Source organism: Schistocerca nitens, chromosome 4 (assembly GCF_023898315.1).
Source record: "Schistocerca nitens isolate TAMUIC-IGC-003100 chromosome 4, iqSchNite1.1, whole genome shotgun sequence".
Classification (NCBI taxonomy): domain Eukaryota; kingdom Metazoa; phylum Arthropoda; class Insecta; order Orthoptera; family Acrididae; genus Schistocerca; species Schistocerca nitens.
Window position 1 is genome coordinate 294,052,337 of NC_064617.1, and position 20,576 is coordinate 294,072,912.

Here is a 20,576-nt window from a genome sequence, read left to right on the forward strand (position 1 = left end):
GTCGGTTTGCAGTAGGGTTTTGGAGCATATACTGTATTCAAACATTATGAATCACCTCGAAGGGAACGATCTATTGATACGTAATCAGCATGGTTTCAGAAAACATTGTTCTTGTGCAACGCAGCTAGCTCTTTATTCGCACGAAGTAATGGCCGCTATCGACAGGGGATCTCAAGTTGATTCCGTATTTCTAGATTTCCGGAAAGCTTTTGACACCATTCCTCACAAGCGACTTCTAATCAAGCTGTGGGCCTATGGGATATCATCTCAGTTGTGTGACTGGATTCGTGATTTCCTGTCATGAAGGTCGCAGTTCGTAGTAATAGACGGCAAATCATCGAGTAAAACTGAAGTGATATCAGGTGTTCCCCAGGGAAGCGTCCTGAGACCTCTGCTGTTCCTGATCTATATAAATGACTTGGGTGATAATCTGAGCAGTTCCCTTAGGTTGTTCACAGATGATGCTGTAATTGACTGTCTAGTAAGGTCATCCGAAAACCAGTATCAGTTGCAAAGCGATTTAGAAAAGATTTCTGTATGGTGTGGCAGGTGGCAGTTGACGCTAAATAAGGTGATCCACATGAGTTCCAAAAGAAATCCGTTGGAATTCGATTACTCAATAAATAGTACAACTCTCAAGGCTGTCAATTCAACTAAGTACCTGGGTGTTAAAATTATGAACAACTTCAGTTGGAAAGACCACATAGATAATATTGTGGGGAAGGCGAGCCAAAGGTTGCGTTTCATTGGCAGGACACTTAGAAGATGCAACAAGTCCACTAAAGAGACAGCTTACACTACACTCGTTCGTCCTCTGTTAGAACATTGCTGCGCGGTGTGGGATCCTTACCAGGTGGGATTGACGGAGGACATCGAAAGGATGCGAAAAAGGGCAGCTCGTTTTGTATTATCACGTAATAGGGGAGAGAGTGTGGCAGATATGATACGCGAGTTGGGATGGAAGTCATTAAAGCAAAGACGTTTTTCGTCGCGGCGAGATCGATTTACGAAATTTCAGTCACCAACTTTCTCTTCCGAATGCGAAAATATTTTGTTGAGCCCAACCTACATAGGTAGGAATGATCATCAAAATAAAATAAGAGAAATCAGAGCTCGAACAGAAAGGTTTAGGTGTTCGTTTTTCCCGCGCGCTGTTCGTGAGTGGAATGGTAGAGAGGTAGTATGATTGTGGTTTGATGAACCCTCTGCCAAGCACTTAAATATGAATTGCAGAGTAGTCATGTAGATGTAGATGTAGATGTAGATCTAATTTTGTGCTTAGTTTTGTGTATGTAATTAATTTCCTGATTTATTTTGACTATTCCTTGTTAATATCTTCTGTTACAGGATGAAATAAATAATTGTTAGATTCTATTGTTGGCTTATAAACAAATATAAATTCCGTAATAATGATAAACATTTGGAAAAAGAATCACCAGGATTCTTTAAGTATTTATTTGGCTCTATTCAAAAACATCTTAGCAAAGCCAGCCCTTAATTAATTCCAAAATAATTACCAGTTTCGTCAGAAGGATTTTTTCATAACTATATCAGTTAATTTCATAACTTAAACAAATAATTTAGCCTAACCCTCATTGTAGAAAATACCATTAAAAAGAACCAATTTTTAATGTATTTGGTTAATTTTATGAGTTATGCTTTAATTGTAACTTCTGTAAATTAAACATCAAACAATGTATAGTTTTTTGGTCCCAAGACAGTCAGTCCACAGCCAAGTTTCAGACAAGAATCCCATAATGGTTAGATCAACTACAAGGCATCAACTTAACTGTGAAATAAGTGTAACACAAATAGGTCATGTGTTAAAACAATGACAGTGTCTGTTCAATACGTACCGTACTATTCTGCAAGAACTGTGAACTGTGTGGTTTGGTTTTTACTGCACATAGATATTCAACAGTAAACTATTGTAGCAGTATGGTGACATATGCCTGCAAACTATTAATGAGGCTTAGCAAAATTTGCTTATAATTAACTGGCCATATAACTGTGTATTATTGGGGGGAGGGTTGTGAACAGTGGATGTAAAGGACTATGAAACACAACTGTGCAACTTTTGGGCTACATCATTGAAAGTATTCAGCGTTGAACTTGCACCCCCCTATTTTTCAGCCAGTATAACAACGCAGTACATCAACACCAATGACCATCAATGAAGAAATAAAGCAGGCGAACTTCACAAAGGGCCCAAAATGTGGAGCACTAACTTAGAATAGTTTGCACTAGACATTTGTGTGGTTACTGTAACAGGTCATCAAAACATACTTTGTAGCCTCCTAACCACCTATGGCAAGCTAAAGTACACCCACAAGCAACAAAGTCAGCAAACCCCTGTATATCAGCAACATTGACTGGATATGCCAACTACTATTAAAGCTGAAGAACAGGCTACAGCAGGGAACCTTCACACAATGACGCACAAACAAACTACCAACATCACCCTACACTGTGAATCTGATATATGACCTATCAGACACAAAACAATGATGAACCTAACTGTTACAGGTATGCTGATGCTGGCTGAGAAATCAACACCAGTACCCAGCGGCAGCCGCTGAGTAACACCCCCGCGCTACGTCAAAGGTATCGATCTGCATGATACCCACTATTAAAAAAGCCTACCCTTGCATGACCTGTTGCAGGCAGCAAGAAAACCACTACTGCTCGTACAACCTGACACAACTATTGCAGAGGTTTATTTCCCTTGGCTATTGCCTTGGCACTTTTTTCATTCTGCCCTTCAAACTGCTACCCTTCATTCAACTTTCAACCCAGTCTTTCTTCAGATGAGCACATATTAATGTTCAACCTTAACCAGATGTACACAAACATCACAGTACCCACATCGTGCATGACCTCAATTTGGTGAAAACTAACCCTTATGCAGAGATGGCAGTAGACCTTTTGTGTTGGCCATCATGCAGGTGTGGGTGAGGAGGGCCTCACCTCTTGAAAAAAACCTAACAAATCTAAGCCTTTCACTTTCCTTACCTCCTACTGATTTCAAGTGTTTCTTCCATTTCATTTCAGTTTGCCTTATTAATATTAAGTATTTAAATGCTGCAACAGTTCTCATAAGTCCACCATGAATGTTGCAGTGAGATACTATCAGACACTTTCTATTGTGCATCAGCATTTCCTACATTTATCTAACATTTGAAGAAAGCTTCCAGTCAATATACCAACTGAAAACACTGTCTAAGTTATTCTACATTTACTATTATCCAGCACAGACACTTCCCTGTAGCCATTAACATCGCCAGTTCATTCATTCATTAACCCATTCATTCCCACAATTTTCTGTGAAGCCCATCACAGAGGAGGATCTTCAGGGGATATGGAACAAGTCGCATCATACATTAACAAGCAGAAGCAATCCTGCATGCAGTCTACTTCTGTAAAGTATACTAACAACAAATTATTACTAGTTACAATCTGTCCACATAGACAATAATAGAAATTACTTCTAGATTATTAGGTGCAAAAACACTGCTTTGACAGAAAGAAAGAAAGAAAGATGAAAAACCTCACCACTGTCCTTCCTCTTCAATCCTACACTTATCTAATACATCAGACCAAGTACTGTATTCACCCGAGTGTAAGACGACACTGAATGTAAGACAATCGCTCTTTTTTTGAGAGACTCCCTGGGAAAAATTTATTTTTAACCTATTCTGACTAACTAAAATTACAAATTGTTTTATTGACATAAAATACCTGCCAAAAAACTAACCTTATACTTATTCTGAACTTAAGCCATTTGTTGATGGTCTACAGTTTGATAATACTAGCAGAAATAAAATAAAAAAAAATTTTACATTGATTTTCAGACTGTTTCTTTCCTACTATTTTTAGCTTACTAACCCTGTAGTCTATGGTATTACTGATTTTTAATCATTAGCCTCATCATCATGACAGCACAGATGTGAAATTTATATGTTCTTTGTCAGAAATATTTGTCTGTTTTTTTCCGAATATGTTGCTATTTTTGAGTCTGTCATTATGGTGGGACCTGAGAACACAGCTGTTTTTTGTTCTGTATAGATATCACATTTCACTTTGAAACTGACATGAGAGTGTAATGTCTCTTCCTTCCAAACATACTGCCTGCCCACCACTCCCTTATTGGCTGTGCAGAACTAGCTGACACAGCCTCTTACATTTTGTCATATGTCATGGACAGTGTCAACAACACTGCACCAAGAAACACATTAAGTACACTATTGGCCCTGTAGAAACGAATGCTATTGTTGAGTATTTGTCTAGTTTTAAAGTCAGTTCAATTCCAATTACAAATGGATTCAGGTGAACTGTAGCTTAAATGTGGTAGATGTTCATAAAAAGCCAAAGTATGTGGTATAGTTCCCCATAAATAAAATATGGCGTTTCAGTCTTCGATCACTATTCTTTATTTTCAATTACCGGTTTCGGGCTAGCTGCCCATCTTCAGATCATATGTTGTAGTTACAGAGTAACTTGTCCATACAGAACACAAAGTTCACTGTCATAAGTAACTTTGTGTTCTGTACGGACAAGTTACTCTGTAACTACAACATATGATCTGAAGATGGGCAGCTAGCCCGAAACCGGTAATTGAAAATAAAGAATAGCGATCGAAGACTGAAACACCATATTTTATTTAATGAACGATCGCGGAGTACCCAGTAAGACAACCATGTCTAGTTTTGATAGTTCCCCATGTTTGGCAACATGATGAAATTTTTTGCTCACTCACTGCTCCCCCCTGCATAATCATCTTAGCTCTCAACCAAGCTGGTGTCACTGATCCCCTTCCAACCCTTCCATAGCAAAGACCTTTAAGTGCACTGGGTATATGTAACAACATCAATTCAGATAAAAGATTGCAATCCTGATTCAGTCCTATTCTTGATCTTTTGCTTATCCTGCAATGTTGTGATGTCTGTTTGTACTATCTCCACAATGAATCTTGCTGCTGTAATTTATCCTAATGATAACAATTACAGTCAATTTAGTATGATTTATTTCCTTTGTTTGACATCTCATTCTGGGTTAATTTTCCTTCTAGTTTCAATTGAATGTCACCATCATGTTTTAAAGCTGAATAAAAGCTGGCAAAGTTTCTACTCAGTATTCTAATACACGAACAGTGACTGAATTTCTCATTCGCAATCCACTTGGTGAATCACTACAGTCTCTCATAGGCAAATAAAATATTGGCCTGGGTTCTGAATCAACTAATGTTTTGTGAAGGACAACATTTTCTTTTTCTAATGTTTCATTTATGTAAAAAAAAAATCAGCATTAATGTTTGTGTAAGGTTTCCATACATGTATGTGAATGTTTATTACAAACCTGTTCAGCTACAACAAAAGTTTGTAAGATGATAGAATTTAATACTACTTCCTCCTGTGTTTCACAAAATTGTCAAATTTTAATCAGAGCAATAAACTGTTGTGACTAGTTCATATTTTCTTGTGTATCTCTTGTGCTACCGCCTTGCAAGTCAGTGTCCTGTGACTGATTGAGTACCATTGATACTGTATCAAGCACTTCAGGTTATCTGGACATCTCAATCCTGTTGGAACTCGAGTATCATTTACCAAGCCTTCCCCTTCCAAATTCTTCAAAATAAATTTGCTTGTGGCCTCAATAGCCAATGCTCCCTCTCTAAATATAAGATGACGTCTATGCACTGAAGAGCCAAAACATTATTACCACTGTCCAGTGTGATGTTGGATGCTGCCTGGTGGCATAACAGGTGTGGTAACAAAAGTATACGAGCAGAGTAGACATGCACGGGGCATCATCATTGCCAAGAAATTGGCTGCAAATGAGGAAATCTATCGAAATAAGTGACTTTGACAAAGCACAGATTGTTATTACACAGAGCCTGTGAATGAGTACCTCAAAAACAGTGAAGCTGGTCAAATTTTCACATGCTACTGTTGTGAGCATCTACAGAAAAAGGTAGAATAACAGTGAAACTACCACTAGGCGATAAGTGGTTGGACATCCACAACTCTTCACAGAGCATGGGGTCTGGATGCTTGTCTGCTCCATAAAGTAGGAGAGATGGTGGTCATAATACGAGGTCTGGCTACAAAGTATCCGACCTTTGATTTTCCCACGCTAAATAGAGATGATAGTACGGCACCATTGTACATAGTAAAGGAAGAGACCTTCATGCGCATGTGTGAATTTTGTCCCCGCCTTACAGCGTGTCAGTTGCTGCCTTTTGGTTACTGAGTAAGGTGCTACACAATGTGTTCGTCGGATTACCAATTCTCTCAAGACGACTGAACATGCTGAGTAAAGATACTGACTGCATTGAATTTTGCCAAAAGCTTGGTGATTCTCAAAATGAAACAGTTTGTAACATTCAGAAGTGTTTGGAGAAGATGCAATGGGTGTAACACAAATTAAGGACTGGTTCAACCAATTCAAAAATGGCCGCACATCAGCAGAGAGTGACCAGCATTCTGACAGGCCCCAAACTGCACAGAGTGCAGCTGTTGTTGAGAGGGTGCAAAATTTGGTGAGCACAGGTCATCATTTGATCATGCAGGAGATTGTCCAAGAGATTGGGGTGAGTAAAGTTTCTGCACATGCAATTTTTCATGATGATCTGAACAGACACAGAGTGGCTGCGAAATTTGTGCCCAAGTTGTTATCGCTGGAAAAAAATACCTCCATTTTGATGTTTCACAGGACCTTCCGGACACCACCAACACTGATCCTGGGTTTCTGAACACCATGATAACTGGAGATAAGTCATGGATGTACAGGTATGACCCAGAAAAAAAAAGACAGTCGTCGCAATGGAAGCATTCCGAGTCTCCATGGTCGAAGAAAATGCGGCAGGTGTGAAGCAAAATCAAGCTGATGCTGATTGTCTTCTCTGATGTCCATGGAATTGAGCATCATGAATACTCACCAGAAGGACAAACAGTGGCAAAGGTGTACTATCAAGGTGTTCTGTGGTGATTCCATGACACAGTTCGGCGCAAAAGACCAGACATGTAGATGGCGAAAAACTGGCAACTGCATCACAACAACACCCCCACATATTCATCCCACTTGATCCAAAATTTCTTGGTCAAACATGGAAATACAGCTGTTCACCAGCCTCCCTACTCTCCAGACATGGTTCCATGTGACTTCTGGTTGTTTGCAAAATTGAAGACGTGACTGAAAGGATCCCATTTTGACAATAGAGAAGAGATAATATGAAACATGATGCCAGAGCTGAACACCATTCCAGAAGAAGACTTCCAGAGGGGTTTATAGCATTGGAAGGATCGGTGGGCTAAGTGTGTGCAAGCACAAGGGGCCTACTTTGAAGGGGATTAGGGTTCGAACCCTGTCAGGTATTTGAAATATTTTTTCTGGCCAAAGGTCGTACACTTTTTATACAGGCCTTGCATTCTGGCTCATCAGTGCAAATGTAAAACTACCCCTATTACTCTGCTAAATAATGTAAAAATATTGACATCAGTAGCAACAGTTTAATCTTCAAATATAAGATGACAGTGTTTTTTCCAATGACAAATTTGAGAAAAAACCTCATCTTATAATCGGGTAAATATGGTGATTATTTAACATCAGCAGTTTATATACTGGAGAAGCCGGCATCTGTGTAATGCAAGCAATTATATCCCCTAACACCAAAATTTTAAGAAATTGTAGGGGTGGACATAAAAGTTTTTGTAATGCCTGCCTTGAGTGATCATTTAAATTAAGATAGTGGATTAGCAGGTGATCACCAGTACTTGGTGACAAGGAATGTAAATAAGTCAATTGAAGAAAAATTCTGTGGTGGTACATTTTGTCAACATCTGTGTCAAGTGACATACACATGCAGCTCATGGGTGCCCCATAGTCAACTTTCAGTGGAGTGACTAATGAGCTATTTTGTTACTTTGTTCTTGAATATCTAGTTTGCTCTCAGTCTACCAGCAACTTGTTAAAGACTTTTTACAGAATGTGAAACTCCACTCTGTACACTAAAGGGGGCTGCATAGTCTGTATGGAAATTAAATGAGACTGCTGTGACCCTGTCTGAGTAATGTGTGTTAGAGGACATAGCAACCCCATTATGCTTCCTTGGGACATGCTTAATGCTGCTTTTGTCTCTGATGAACATTTTCCATCCAATACTTAGTTGTATCAAGCAAAAAAGTTTTTGATCCATGACCAGTTTGAGAAAATAGTCACTGTGTACAGAAGCAAGCAGTAAAGGAAGTCAAATAAAAATTTGGAATAGGAATTAACGTTCAGGGAGAAGAAATAAAAAATTTTGAAGTTTGCCAATGACATGTAATTCTGTCAGAGACAGCAAAGGACTTGGAAGTGCAGTTGAAAGGAAGGTGTAAGATGAACATTAAGGAAAGAAAAACAAGGATAATAAAATTAAACCAAGTGAGGCTGAGGGAATTAGATTAGGAAATGGGAAACTAAAAGTAGTTATGGGTTTTGCTAATTGGGAAGTAGAATAACATATGGTGGGCAAACTAGAGTGGATGTAAAATGTAGACTGGGAAAGGCAAGAAAAGCATTTCTAAAGAACAGAAATTTGTTAATATCAAATACAAATTTAAATGTTAGGAAGTTTTTTCTGAAATCATTTGTCTGGAATGTAACCTTGTATGGAAGTGAACTAGTAGAGAACAAAACCCTTTGACATGTGATGCTACTGAAGAATGATGAAGATTAGATGGGTAGATCATGTAACTAATGACAAGGTACTGAACAGAATTGGGAGAAAAGAAATTTGTCACATAATTTGACTAAAAGAAGGGATCAGTGGATAGGACACATTCTGAGGCATTAGTTATTTGGGAATAAAGAGGCTTGCACAGGACAGTACAGTATGGAGAGATGCATCAAACCAGTCGTCAGACTACCGTAATGACCACTACAGTTATACCAACAGTTTGATACAGTGTTAAGACATCTTTCAGAGGAAGATGGAAGATATCTATTTGCAAGTGTCTGTTATTTGCAAGAGATCTCTTTGGAGAAAGCAAAAAAGTTTCAGACAACGTGTATTTCATCTGTTGTGATTCTTTGAGAGAAATTTCTCTTCCTCATGAAATGTCATTATACTCTCCTGTAACAAACAGTTGTTGAGGATATTCATATGTTATATTGTACATCCATTCTTCTACTATTGTTAAAAATATGAAAAACTTGTGTTCTTTTATTGTCAATCAGGCATGTTGGTGGCATGGGAGATTCCTGGTAAATGTGAGCTAAGAAAGGGGGTTAGTACCACTGTGCATCCAATGCAATTTCTGCCAGCATTTCTTTTAGAGCCTGTAGTTTGCTTTGCTTTGAGTAACTAATTTTTTCCAGAGTAGAAGGGCTTCCTCCAGTAGCATTCATGTATGAGTTCATACAGTGATCTGAGGGTAGTACAACAATGCAATCCCCTTGATTGAATGCACTTCTAATTACTGTCTGTTGCCTATCTTTGTGTATCCAACTGATTTACAAATGACTAGATGAAAGGTTTCAGTGCATTTGTAGATTTTAGATATTACCATAACTTACAAAGACCTTTTTTAAAAGCTTTTTGCTGGCATCAGAATTTGGAGAATTCTATATATATATATATATATATATATATATATATCTAAAAAGAAAAGAAAGATGATGAGACTTACCAAACAAAAGCGCTGGCAGGTCGATAGACACACAAACAAACACAAATATACACACAAAATTCAAGCTTTCGCAACAAACTGTTGCCTCATCAGGAAAGAGGGAAGGAGAGGGAAAGACGAAAGGATGTGGGTTTTAAGGGAGATGGTAAGGAGTCATTCCAATCCCGGGAGCGGAAAGACTTACCTTAGGGGGAAAAAAGGACAGGTATACACTCGCACACACACACATATCCATCCACACATACAGACACAAGCAGACATCATTGATGTCTGCTTGTGTCTGTATGTGTGGATGGATATGTGTGTGTGTGCGAGTGTATACCTGTCCTTTTTTCCCCCTAAGGTAAGTCTTTCCGCTCCCGGGATTGGAATGACTCCTTACCATCTCCCTTAAAACCCACATCCTTTCGTCTTTCCCTCTCCTTCCCTCTTTCCTGATGAGGCAACAGTTTGTTGCGAAAGCTTGAATTTTGTGTGTATATTTGTGTTTGTTTGTGTGTCTATCGACCTGCCAGCGCTTTTGTTTGGTAAGTCTCATCATCTTTCTTTTCTTTTTAGATATATTTTTTCCACGTGGAATGTTTCCCTCTGTTATATATATATATATATATATATATATATATATATATATATATATATATATATATATATATATATATACAGGTAAGATGAATATATGTTACAATATATCTTATTGGTGAGCTTTTTACTATGAAATTTTCTCTGTGGAATTTTCTACTCTCTCTTTTCAAGCAGAAGTGTAGCTTTTTTGCAAAATTCTTCAAATAAGGCCTCTAAATGAATAACCTTAATATTTTCTATTTATCTCCAGGCAGTTATATGGATGACTGAGCTTTGACCGTAACTGTGCTGTACTTTTCGTATTTGAAATAGATTTCTTATTTTCAGTTTTGAGAAGGAAATTGGTGACTGTAGTTTCTACCAAGCACAAATATTTCCTTAGTGTTGTTAATAGCTTTCTACCTTTCATGACAACAGACTAGTTGTTTGGGGAAGTTCAGCATTGTTTCATAAGACTTCTTGATTCAATACTAGGCAATTTTAGTAACCTTTGCCATTACCACATTGGTGGTATATTTCCGTGTTATGGGATTTAGACCATGCCCAAATGATCAAGTATAGTTTCTGAATCTGGGGTGGGGAAGGGAGGGGGAGGGGGTGGAGGGTGGGTGGGGGTGGGGGATAGGAGACGAATCAAGTTATTACCCCTTGCTATTGAACATAGGCCATGTTCAAATGAACATCTACATCTACATGGTTACTCTGCACTTCACACTTAAGTGCCTGGCAAAGGGTTCATCGAACCATTTTCATACTGCTTCTCTACCATTCCATGCTCGAATGGCACGTGGGAAAAAGGAACACATAAATCTTTCTGTCTGAGCTCTGATTTCTCTTATTTTATTGTGATGATCATTCCTCCCTACATAGGTGGATGTCAACAAAATGTTTACACATTCAGAAGAAAAAGTTGGTGATTGAAATTTCGTAAATAGATCTCGCTGAAAAGAAAACCACCTTTGTTTCAGTGACTGCCACCCCTACTCACGTATCATATCAGTGACACTCTCACCCCTATTGCATGATAACACATAAGGAGCTGCCCTTCTCTGCACTTTTTCGATGTCCTCCGTCAATCCTACCTGGTAAGGATCCCATACTGCACAACAATATTCCAGCAGAGAATGGACAAGTGTAATGTAGGCTGTCTCTTTAGTGGGTTTGTCACATCTTCTAAGTGTTCTGCCAAAAAAGCGCAGTCTTTGTTTCACCTGAGTTATTGCTCTAAGTCCAGCTACACCAGAAACTGAAATTTTGTGGCAGATTAAAAATGTGGCTGACCAGGACATGGACCTGGGACCCTGGCCTTTTGTGGGAAAGTGCTCTACTGACTGAGCTATCCAATAATGACTCATGATCTGCCTTCCAGGTTTACGTCTGCCAGTACCTGATTTCCTACCTTCTGAGCAGAAAAGAAGTTCTCCTGCCTACCTGGTGCGTAGTGGGATTAATATTCCTGGAAAAAGGATATTGTGGAAACATGGTTTATTGACAGCCTTAGGGTTCCAGGATGAATTTTCACTCTGTAGTAGATTATGCACTGATGTGGAGCTATCTGGCAGATTAAAACTGTATGCCAGGACACATATTTGTGCACTAGGTTAGTTTGGCCAAAAGCCAGCAAAGACTATTCACAGTGATTAAGGAAGAACTAGTCAAATTATTCACTGTATCAGATCTTAGTGAAAAGCCTTCCCCTAATGACTAAGCACTGTAATAGTAGCAAAGTCATATTAGTTGGATGGCCCCACTTCTGTGAAATCAGCAGGAAAGGTGTCTGGAGACTAGGTCACATTGAAGATAATATTGAGTTCAATTGGAACTTGGGTTATTTAAAAATTATTTAGCTGGGTAGGATTTCATTTCATCTGTCTATAACAGAATTTAAAAATACCTTTGTCATTGTAGTATAACAAATATATTTATTGTTTCTGAGGTACAGTATGTAATGTTCGGATTCAGATAGAACAAACAATGTTAAGTACAACAGTATCAAGTATTCTCATATTTAAAGCAGTCACTGCTTAAAAGTAAATCACAGACTAAATATGAATAATGGTATTTATAAAAAATTAACAAAATGTTCTGTGAGAAGGAGCTGTTCCAAAGCTCATTTCCACAAAACAAAATTGTATCTGTTCTGAAAGCACATGGAAACAATTGGAACTGTATCTGCAGACCATATTGAGGATTTCACTTTTTAAAAAAAATATTACATAAAGTAAATTTAAATTGACATAACATTTAAAATTGACTGCCTCCAGAGATACGTCAGAAAAAAAAAAATCTACTGTGGGCCACATACAAATAGGGCAGAGGCCTCTGCAGCAATTACTGAATGAAGTACCATAGAATATCCATAAAAAATTCAGGTTTTTTGATAACGTCTTTCTGGTGCAGTGGTATTTAATAATTTCCGAATTTTTTTGTAAACATTGTTTCATAAATATTTATTAAAATGCACCTTATACATTATATCCCACCTTTAGTTGCTCCTGATGGATACAGATTTTTACTCATATTCCCATAATATGTAGGCTACCAAAAATGTAAAAGACAAATTTGTCCCTTTCCTTCCAATCCTGACAAAGTGAAATTAATTTTCATACAAATATGATGTGTGTAAATCCCTGCCATTTTTTCCAATGCTTAAATAAAAGTGGGATTTAAATGCTTCATATGAAATTTAAAATTATTATAAAACTGAAAAACAATATGGATGAATGATAGTAAATGGTCATACATTTGGCCATTCAGAACCAACACAATATAATGCAGTGATTGTTTCACTGCCACAAAGCACACAAAATATACACCATTAACACAGCCACACACTCACAGTCAGTGAGACTGTATCTTTAGTTTTGCAGTTTCACTATACCACACAGACAGTAAAACTGAGGAATCTTCGGCACACTTGTTGCTGTAGCAGTCTTTATTCTGTCCAGCAGCTGTTCAAATTTCTTTCATGTGTTTGTCATTCCACATCACTGGCACATTTGACAGACCAACAAGGAATGTGATGCTCATGGAGCAACACAAATATTAAGACTCCTACAAGGCTCCTTCTATACTGATTAACCTCTCTTCACTTTGAGGACAATCAAACTGATTGTGAGGAAGAGAACAATCCAGGTGATGGTGGCAATGAAACCATTGTAAACTTCTGGCTGAGTTATCGTCCAGCCTCTACTCAGCATACTTCTGAGGCCAGTGGTGGCCATGGTTAGAGGTAAACCCAGACTGATGTATTGCAGGACAATTGGCATGCCTTCAACTGGCCATATCACACCTGAAATGAAAGATAATAAGAGTTAAATAGTTGATTCTTCTTGTTACACCACCTTTATACAACAGAGCACAATAAATATATTAATGTTATAATGATAGAAGTATCCTCAACATTTAGATTATTTTTAATTTTTTGGAGAATTAAAATTGTTTAGATGTTCCATTATTGACGTATAGCTTATTTAATTACTATCTAAGGAAATTTTTATGTGCCTTTACACACAAAGAAGCTAAATTATTCCCAATATATTATTACAGTTGTAGAAAAAAGATCCTAACAGTATGACACAAATCATATCAGGTTATAGAAAACAAAGAATCAACAGGATATTTGATCTATTGTATTTTGATATTTGATCTATTATATTTCAGACAACACCAACTGTCATTAAACCAGGACCTTCCATTTTAAACTCCAATGTGAGTTACTCATAGCAAAAGTAAGTAATTCTAATGCTCTACCAATTAGATCACGTTAAGTTTCATAGATTGATTTTATAAAGCAAATATCAAGTGATAAATGAAGAATTGTGACAGCTAACATAAAAGTTAAAATTTCATATGCTATTTTGTCTTGATTTATTTTTGTTATATGGTTAAGTTATGAATTTCTTTTGTTTTTCACCTAATCTGCTGAGACTTTGTTATAACATTGTATTTATTATAGATAATTAGTAGATAATGTTGAAATAGCTCGTGAAAGACAAACCCAAATTATTGCTAGAAAAAAATAAAGGAGATGAATGTACAGTTAGAAAAATGTAAAATCCATAGCCAAAATTTAACACAAAATTTAAATTTTGAAATTTATAACTTAGATTGATTGAGGAGCAAAACCTGTATGTGTTGAAAACAATGAAAAATATTTTCAATGTTAAATGAAATGATGATATGACATTATCGGCTGGGAGACCCCATCTAGGATTGTTCGACTGCCTGGTGCAAGTCTTTCTGTTTGACACCACTTAGGTGACTTGTATGTCAGTGAAGATGAGATGAAATGATTAGAACAACACAAAACACTCAGCTCCTGATTGAAGAAAATCTCAGACATGGCCAAGGTTGAACAGAGGACCCTGTGATTCAGAGACAATGATGCTAACCACTAGACCACAAGCTATGGAGTTTTCAGTAGTGATAAATATGGACTGAATTCAGCAATTTCAAAATCTGGATCAGCTGACCTAGCAGAACCATTGACAAATGTAGTGAGTACATGCATAATATAAGCTCAGTTCTCAAGGGCTGTGAAGTATGTAAAAGCTACTCAGTTCATAGAAAAGGAAGATTTTCAAGTTATAACAATTACAATGCTACAAAAGTAATTGAAGCTATACTGAATAAACAGATTTGAATTATTTGGAAGAAAACAAGATGTTCAGTGACTGTCAGCTTAGTTTCAGTTGATGCGTTATTACAATTGTAGCTGCTGCATCATTTCTGAAATAATCCATTACACAACTAGATAGCAAATCATTGGCTCAAAGTAGACATTGATTTATCAGTGCTTCTGACACAGCAACCCATAAAATATTAAATAAATTGTGTTTCTATGGCAGTATAGAGAAAGTTGATGAATTAGTGAAATCATATTTCAGTTGTACAATGCAGAAAATGATTATTAATACTGCACAGTCCAGGTCTTGTGGGCATTCCTCAAGGCTTGGTACTGGGTCCAATCTTATTTATAATTTACATTAATGACTTGCCAAATAATGTAATGGGAACTTGCAGTTATGTCCTTGCTGATGATTTAGTGGTCTGTATAATGCTGGAGTCAATAGAAATGTTGAAATATGAAAGATATTTGACCACAGACAATGTTGTAGCTTTGCTTAATACAGACTCCCTCTGTAGTGATCAGGATAAAGTAAAATACCTTTATAATTATGTGGAATCATAACACACGATTGGAACAGGAATTAAGTGCCACTAATTGGGATAAAAATTGATTTGAAACTATCTTGGGATAAAAGAGGTAGTATGTAGAATTAGTAAAGGTATATTTGCCCCAAGGTAGTACAATTTTGTGATGGTATTCCAGTGCTGAAAACTGTCTATTATTCCTTAAAACATTTTCAAGCAGTGTATGGCACCATTCTGTGGGCAACCACAAAAATATAACCAATGTGTTGAAATTACAAAAGAAAGCAGTGAGGATAACATGCAGCACAGCACCCAGAGTTGATCGTAGGCCTAGCAACAAGAAAACTTAAAGAGACTTCAGTCTTAAAATTTTTCTTGCTATTGTAGTTAGTGACATAATACATTAAGAAAACTTCTTCATTTACTCTAGAGAATTAGAACACAGCAAAGTGAGACAAGATTTATATAAGCTCAGTGTAAACAGTAATATAAAGCACATTTTTCCAAAAGTTCAAAATGAGATATAATTAATAATTTCTTGTATATGTAGCTCTTTTGACCCTTGTAATACCTCAGATGACCTCTGAGGTCTCTACAACAATAAAATTAATTCAGTTCAGTACAGAATTTGTGTGTGCATCACCCTTCCTGTCCTTTCCCCTGTCCTCCCTCCCCCTTTCACACACACACACACACACACACACACACACACACCAGTAGCAGCATTTTTATTTTTACATATATCAATTGCAAATTTCTCAGCTAACTTTTGGAGAATAAAGTAGCATAAAACTAAGAGTCTCAAAAATTTTATATGCATGGTGAGCACATCTTATGATTTTTTGTTTTAATGTTTTGAAAGAACTTTAGACATCTATATCAGTTTTGATTTATCTAATGGAATCTATTACATGGAGAGAAATTCAGAGAGTATCGCAATGACCTTGTGTTAATATTTTCTTGTCTTTTTAATAAATTTGTATTTCATTCCCACATGTTGAAACATGATGATACTGGTAGCTATCCCACAGTATAAGTAATGGAGGGAAGTGCAAGAGGTAAAAACTAGTGAGAGATACCAAGGCTTAAACACAGAAAGCTGGTTCAAATAGATGTAGACTGCAATAGTTACAAAGGGATAAGCAGACTGTCAGAGGAAAGACTAGTGAGGATAGTTGTGTCAAACCAGTTTTTGCATTGAAGACTACAACAACAATGAAGTGTACAGTTAATTATTTTCTGACAAGTGCTTTCTTGGTTATCTTTCTGTGTGTTCTATTTCTGGAGCTTGTCCTCAGTGTAATCTTTGGAAGATGATGAATGAATGTGATTTATAGAATAAATATTATAATAATGTATTGTAGAACTTGTTGTGGATTGTAAATATGATATGTATTATACTGGCTCCAACTCTTTTTTTATAACTACACATCTGTTTTTGATGTGTATGTGAGAGTTTTTTTATGAAGGACTTGAACAATAGAAGTAGTGGAAAAATAACAAGGTAAGGTGTAATTACACTAAAATGTCAAAAGCTATCATAATGTCTTAAATAAGTGATTGATGATTGTAATTAAAGAGTTTTTTTTTTTTTTTAACTTACCACTGAGTAGTAGGGTGGGATAGAAACTACCCAGGGCCAGCTGAATAGCATTTCTTTCCAGTTCGCAAATTGCAGAAATAACAAATCCTGGAAACACAAGTAATTAAAGTTAAATTATTGCCTGGGTATTAATGTTACACAAACCAAATGCTTAATTCAGTTTAAATAGAATAGCAAAACCACAGTGCTATGGCCTACTTACCAAAACACATGCCACAGAGACCTTGCAGAATTGTCAGAACTACCACCCAACCAATGTCTCCTTTGCACTGAACACCAAATACTACAATCATAAATATTAGTACTAGAGCTGTTTGACCACACATCACCACAAACTGTGTTATTACATGTGAGAACAGTACTTCAAATGGTGTTACACCTGTAAAGGAAAATTAAAATCAACTTCAAAAATTAAGGAATAAATTAACAGTGTAAGAGCTATAATAGTTTTACAATCAACTAGTACTGATTTGTTAAAAGTGTTTTGTTGTTGTTGACAAAAGTCTATTTGAAATTTTCAGTTACCTGACTTCTCAAGTCTTATGTATGGAAAAGTTTATCATCAAACCTTCCAGTTTGTGATACCATGGATTCTATCATAAGGAGTATGAAAATGTGAACCATCCAGTGGAGATGCCACATACTCATGTGTGAAGAATGGTTATCAGCACCTGACAGAGTCAGAAAGAGGCCTCACTGTGGATCTCCATTTGGCCAACTGGTTGTATCATGCAATATCAAGATTTGTGGGGCTGTCTGTATGTGACAGTGATCCCATGTTGAGCAGCATGGGAATGTGAGGACAGGCATACTCCTCATTAATGCTCCACATGATCACATTTGACTGCCACAAGGGAGGATCATTGTATTGTGCACCAAGCACATCTCATCTCAACCCCTTCACATCTTCACCTGCACTTAAACAAGTAATGGACTCCCTGTAACATTCTGTGGAATCCTAGATCATTCACTGGAGGCTAGTAACAGAGAGACTATGGAGTTACTCTCCCATGTGTAGGCTGCTGTTAACACTAGAACACAAATTGCTGTGTTTGGAGTGGTGCCATGACTGGGAATTATGGACTTCTGATGAATGTCATCACATTGTGTTCAGCAATTAATCATAGTTCTGCACCATCCAAGATGCCAGTGAGCTGGTGAGAATGGTGGCAACCATGGGAGAAGTCCCTTTCTTCCAATGTTCCAGAGAGGCACTGTGGCATTAACTTCTGAGATCATTGTGTTGGGAGCCATTGAGTATGACTTCAGGTCACAGTTGCTTGTGACTGAGGGAACTCTGATGGCACAACAGTGTTTCATGGACATCCTACATCCCCATATGACAGTATTGTGGTGCCTATTTTTGAAAGGACAGTGCTGACCCACACATGGCCTGTGTTTCTGTGAACTGTCTGCATGATACTGAGGTACCCTTGTGTCCAGCAAGAAACACCCAGACCTGTCCCCAATAGTACATGTATGGGACCAGCTTTGAGGTCAACTTGGTCGTAGTGCCAGTATCCAGGATATCAAAATCAGTTATAACAATTGTGAGTCAGATTACATCATAGAGGCTACATTGGCTTTATTTAACTCCTTGAAAATGCATCAGCTTCTGCATCCAGGCCAGAGTAAATGTCATACTGATGAGTGAGCTAATATTGCCAAATTCTTTGTGTATTTTACTTGCGTTTGTAATCACTGAGATAACATCACCCATGAAGTCTCATTTTGTTTCCTCCTTGCCTTCTGGATACTTCACTTTTTTGTCCAGCACTGTATTTATGAGTAGCACAGCACCTTTTCCAATAAAATGGAACTACAATATATATTTTTTTTACAATGCAGCAACACTTTCATGGATTAGAGTAAAATGTAAAATCTCTATACTAAAAATCAGTCTAATTCTCTACTAGCATCAAATTTTAAGGATTTTTTCATTTTTCCAGTGGACATCTACAGAACAACAAAATCCAGTGAAAAAAAGGATTAAGCTTGTTTATTATTAAGCAACATTATGACAAACAGTGTTGGTTTTCCTGTCTGGTGCATGAAAAATAAAGTAACAGCAATCAAGTGACTGCTGCGCAGGTTACCTGCTACCCAGCTCCTGTCAAGAAGACCTTCCATTCGCTCAATAATAAGAACTGATGAGGTCAGAGCCACAGCCAAGAAAAACACAATCCTGAAATTAAAAAAAGAAAGATTGATCATTAATGTTCAACTCACTCAAGAAACCAGATGAGATAGATAAGGTGTAGATATTTATTGATTTTTCTTATATTCTGATCTAAACACTATTTTTGCGTTTGTATTGCTTTGTTCCATATATCTGGAGGAGTGAAAATCTGGAAGACTCCAGGCTATTAGCAAATGCCAACAGACAATTTTAGTACTGCATGCAGTATTCAGGTAGTCACATAGTGAATGTTGTGCTGCACTGACAGTTTGTTTATGTACTTATTTCAAAATGAGTGAGGGAGTAATTCTTGGTCCTTCACACACACACTGCCTTATACAAACTACATATTTATTCCCAGAACTGCATGAAATTTTAAGATTTTGTTCTCATGTCCTGCCCACCCTCCCCTCTGTGCATACTGTTCATACTCATGCAGCAGACTGCATACTGGGTGGAACTTGCTTCCTATGCTCGCTCCACACCTTCCATTAGACATAAAGAAAAATTGAACAAATAATACATAAATTATCATATTGGAATTTTAAGCTCTGTTCCTGAGTCTGCCTTTTTCCAAGTACACAGTTATTGTTTTGCTTTAATGCCCAAACATGTTTCACTACAGTTGTGGCATCCTCAGTGTATTTTTTTTAGTTTTCCTGAAACACATACATACAGTTTCAGTCACAGAATATGTTAAAGCTACTGCAATGGGCAGTGAAAAGTGACAAGTTTGCAAGTAATTAAATATTTAATGCGGGTAGTTTCAACAAATAAGCACTTTCCTTATAGCTACACACATTACCCTGCTTCCTCCCTACTGCTCGGTATCCTCAATACCTGCCCCCTTCCTGCCCATTTCCTCTTTATTTTCTCCATATCTATCTCATTTTTTCTGAGAAACATTACTCTCTCTAAATCTTTCAAATCCTTTCCACTAATATTACAATATCTTACACAATTCCCCTGTTGCATTTCTCACAATATTTTTTTTTTTTTTTTTTTTTTTTCCGTCATGTCCTCTATTATTCTGAAAAGTATGCAGAAAATGGAAATAACTTATGTCACAAATTTTGGCATACACTATGGAAAGAACAAGTAGGAGTCAGCTAAGTCAGTGAAAATTTTCATTAATATTTTAATCCACAGTGAAACACCAAAGGAAATTAGGTCTTACATGTTCAACACATAATTACATCTATGATTCCTAAAATTTTACAGATTGTATAACTGTCATTAGCTAAATGCAATTTTAGGACTCTTTCCATTAATTAAAAGAGCACAAACTGTATCAAATTAAAAAATAACTGGCAGTGTATTTTAAGAGGAACATATTAAAAACAATTTGAAATGACAGTTACAAAGTTCACTTAATATCATATCCACA

General features: G+C 37.0%; 1 protein-coding gene across 1 annotated transcript in view; it reads right to left on the reverse strand.

The window, feature by feature from the left end:
- Window positions 1-12,152: 12,152 nt before the first annotated feature.
- The window catches only part of LOC126251405 (ABC transporter G family member 20), a 423,401-nt gene continuing 414,977 nt past the window's right edge, over window positions 12,153-20,576 (reverse strand). Inside the window, exons 14-17 of the mRNA XM_049951813.1 lie at window positions 19,107-19,195; window positions 17,213-17,389; window positions 17,011-17,097; window positions 12,153-13,542 (exon numbers count right to left, since the gene is read on the reverse strand). Of these exons, the coding sequence (XP_049807770.1) occupies window positions 13,328-13,542; window positions 17,011-17,097; window positions 17,213-17,389; window positions 19,107-19,195 (568 nt within the window). The 3' untranslated portion in view covers window positions 12,153-13,327. The remainder of the gene's footprint in view (window positions 13,543-17,010; window positions 17,098-17,212; window positions 17,390-19,106; window positions 19,196-20,576) is intronic.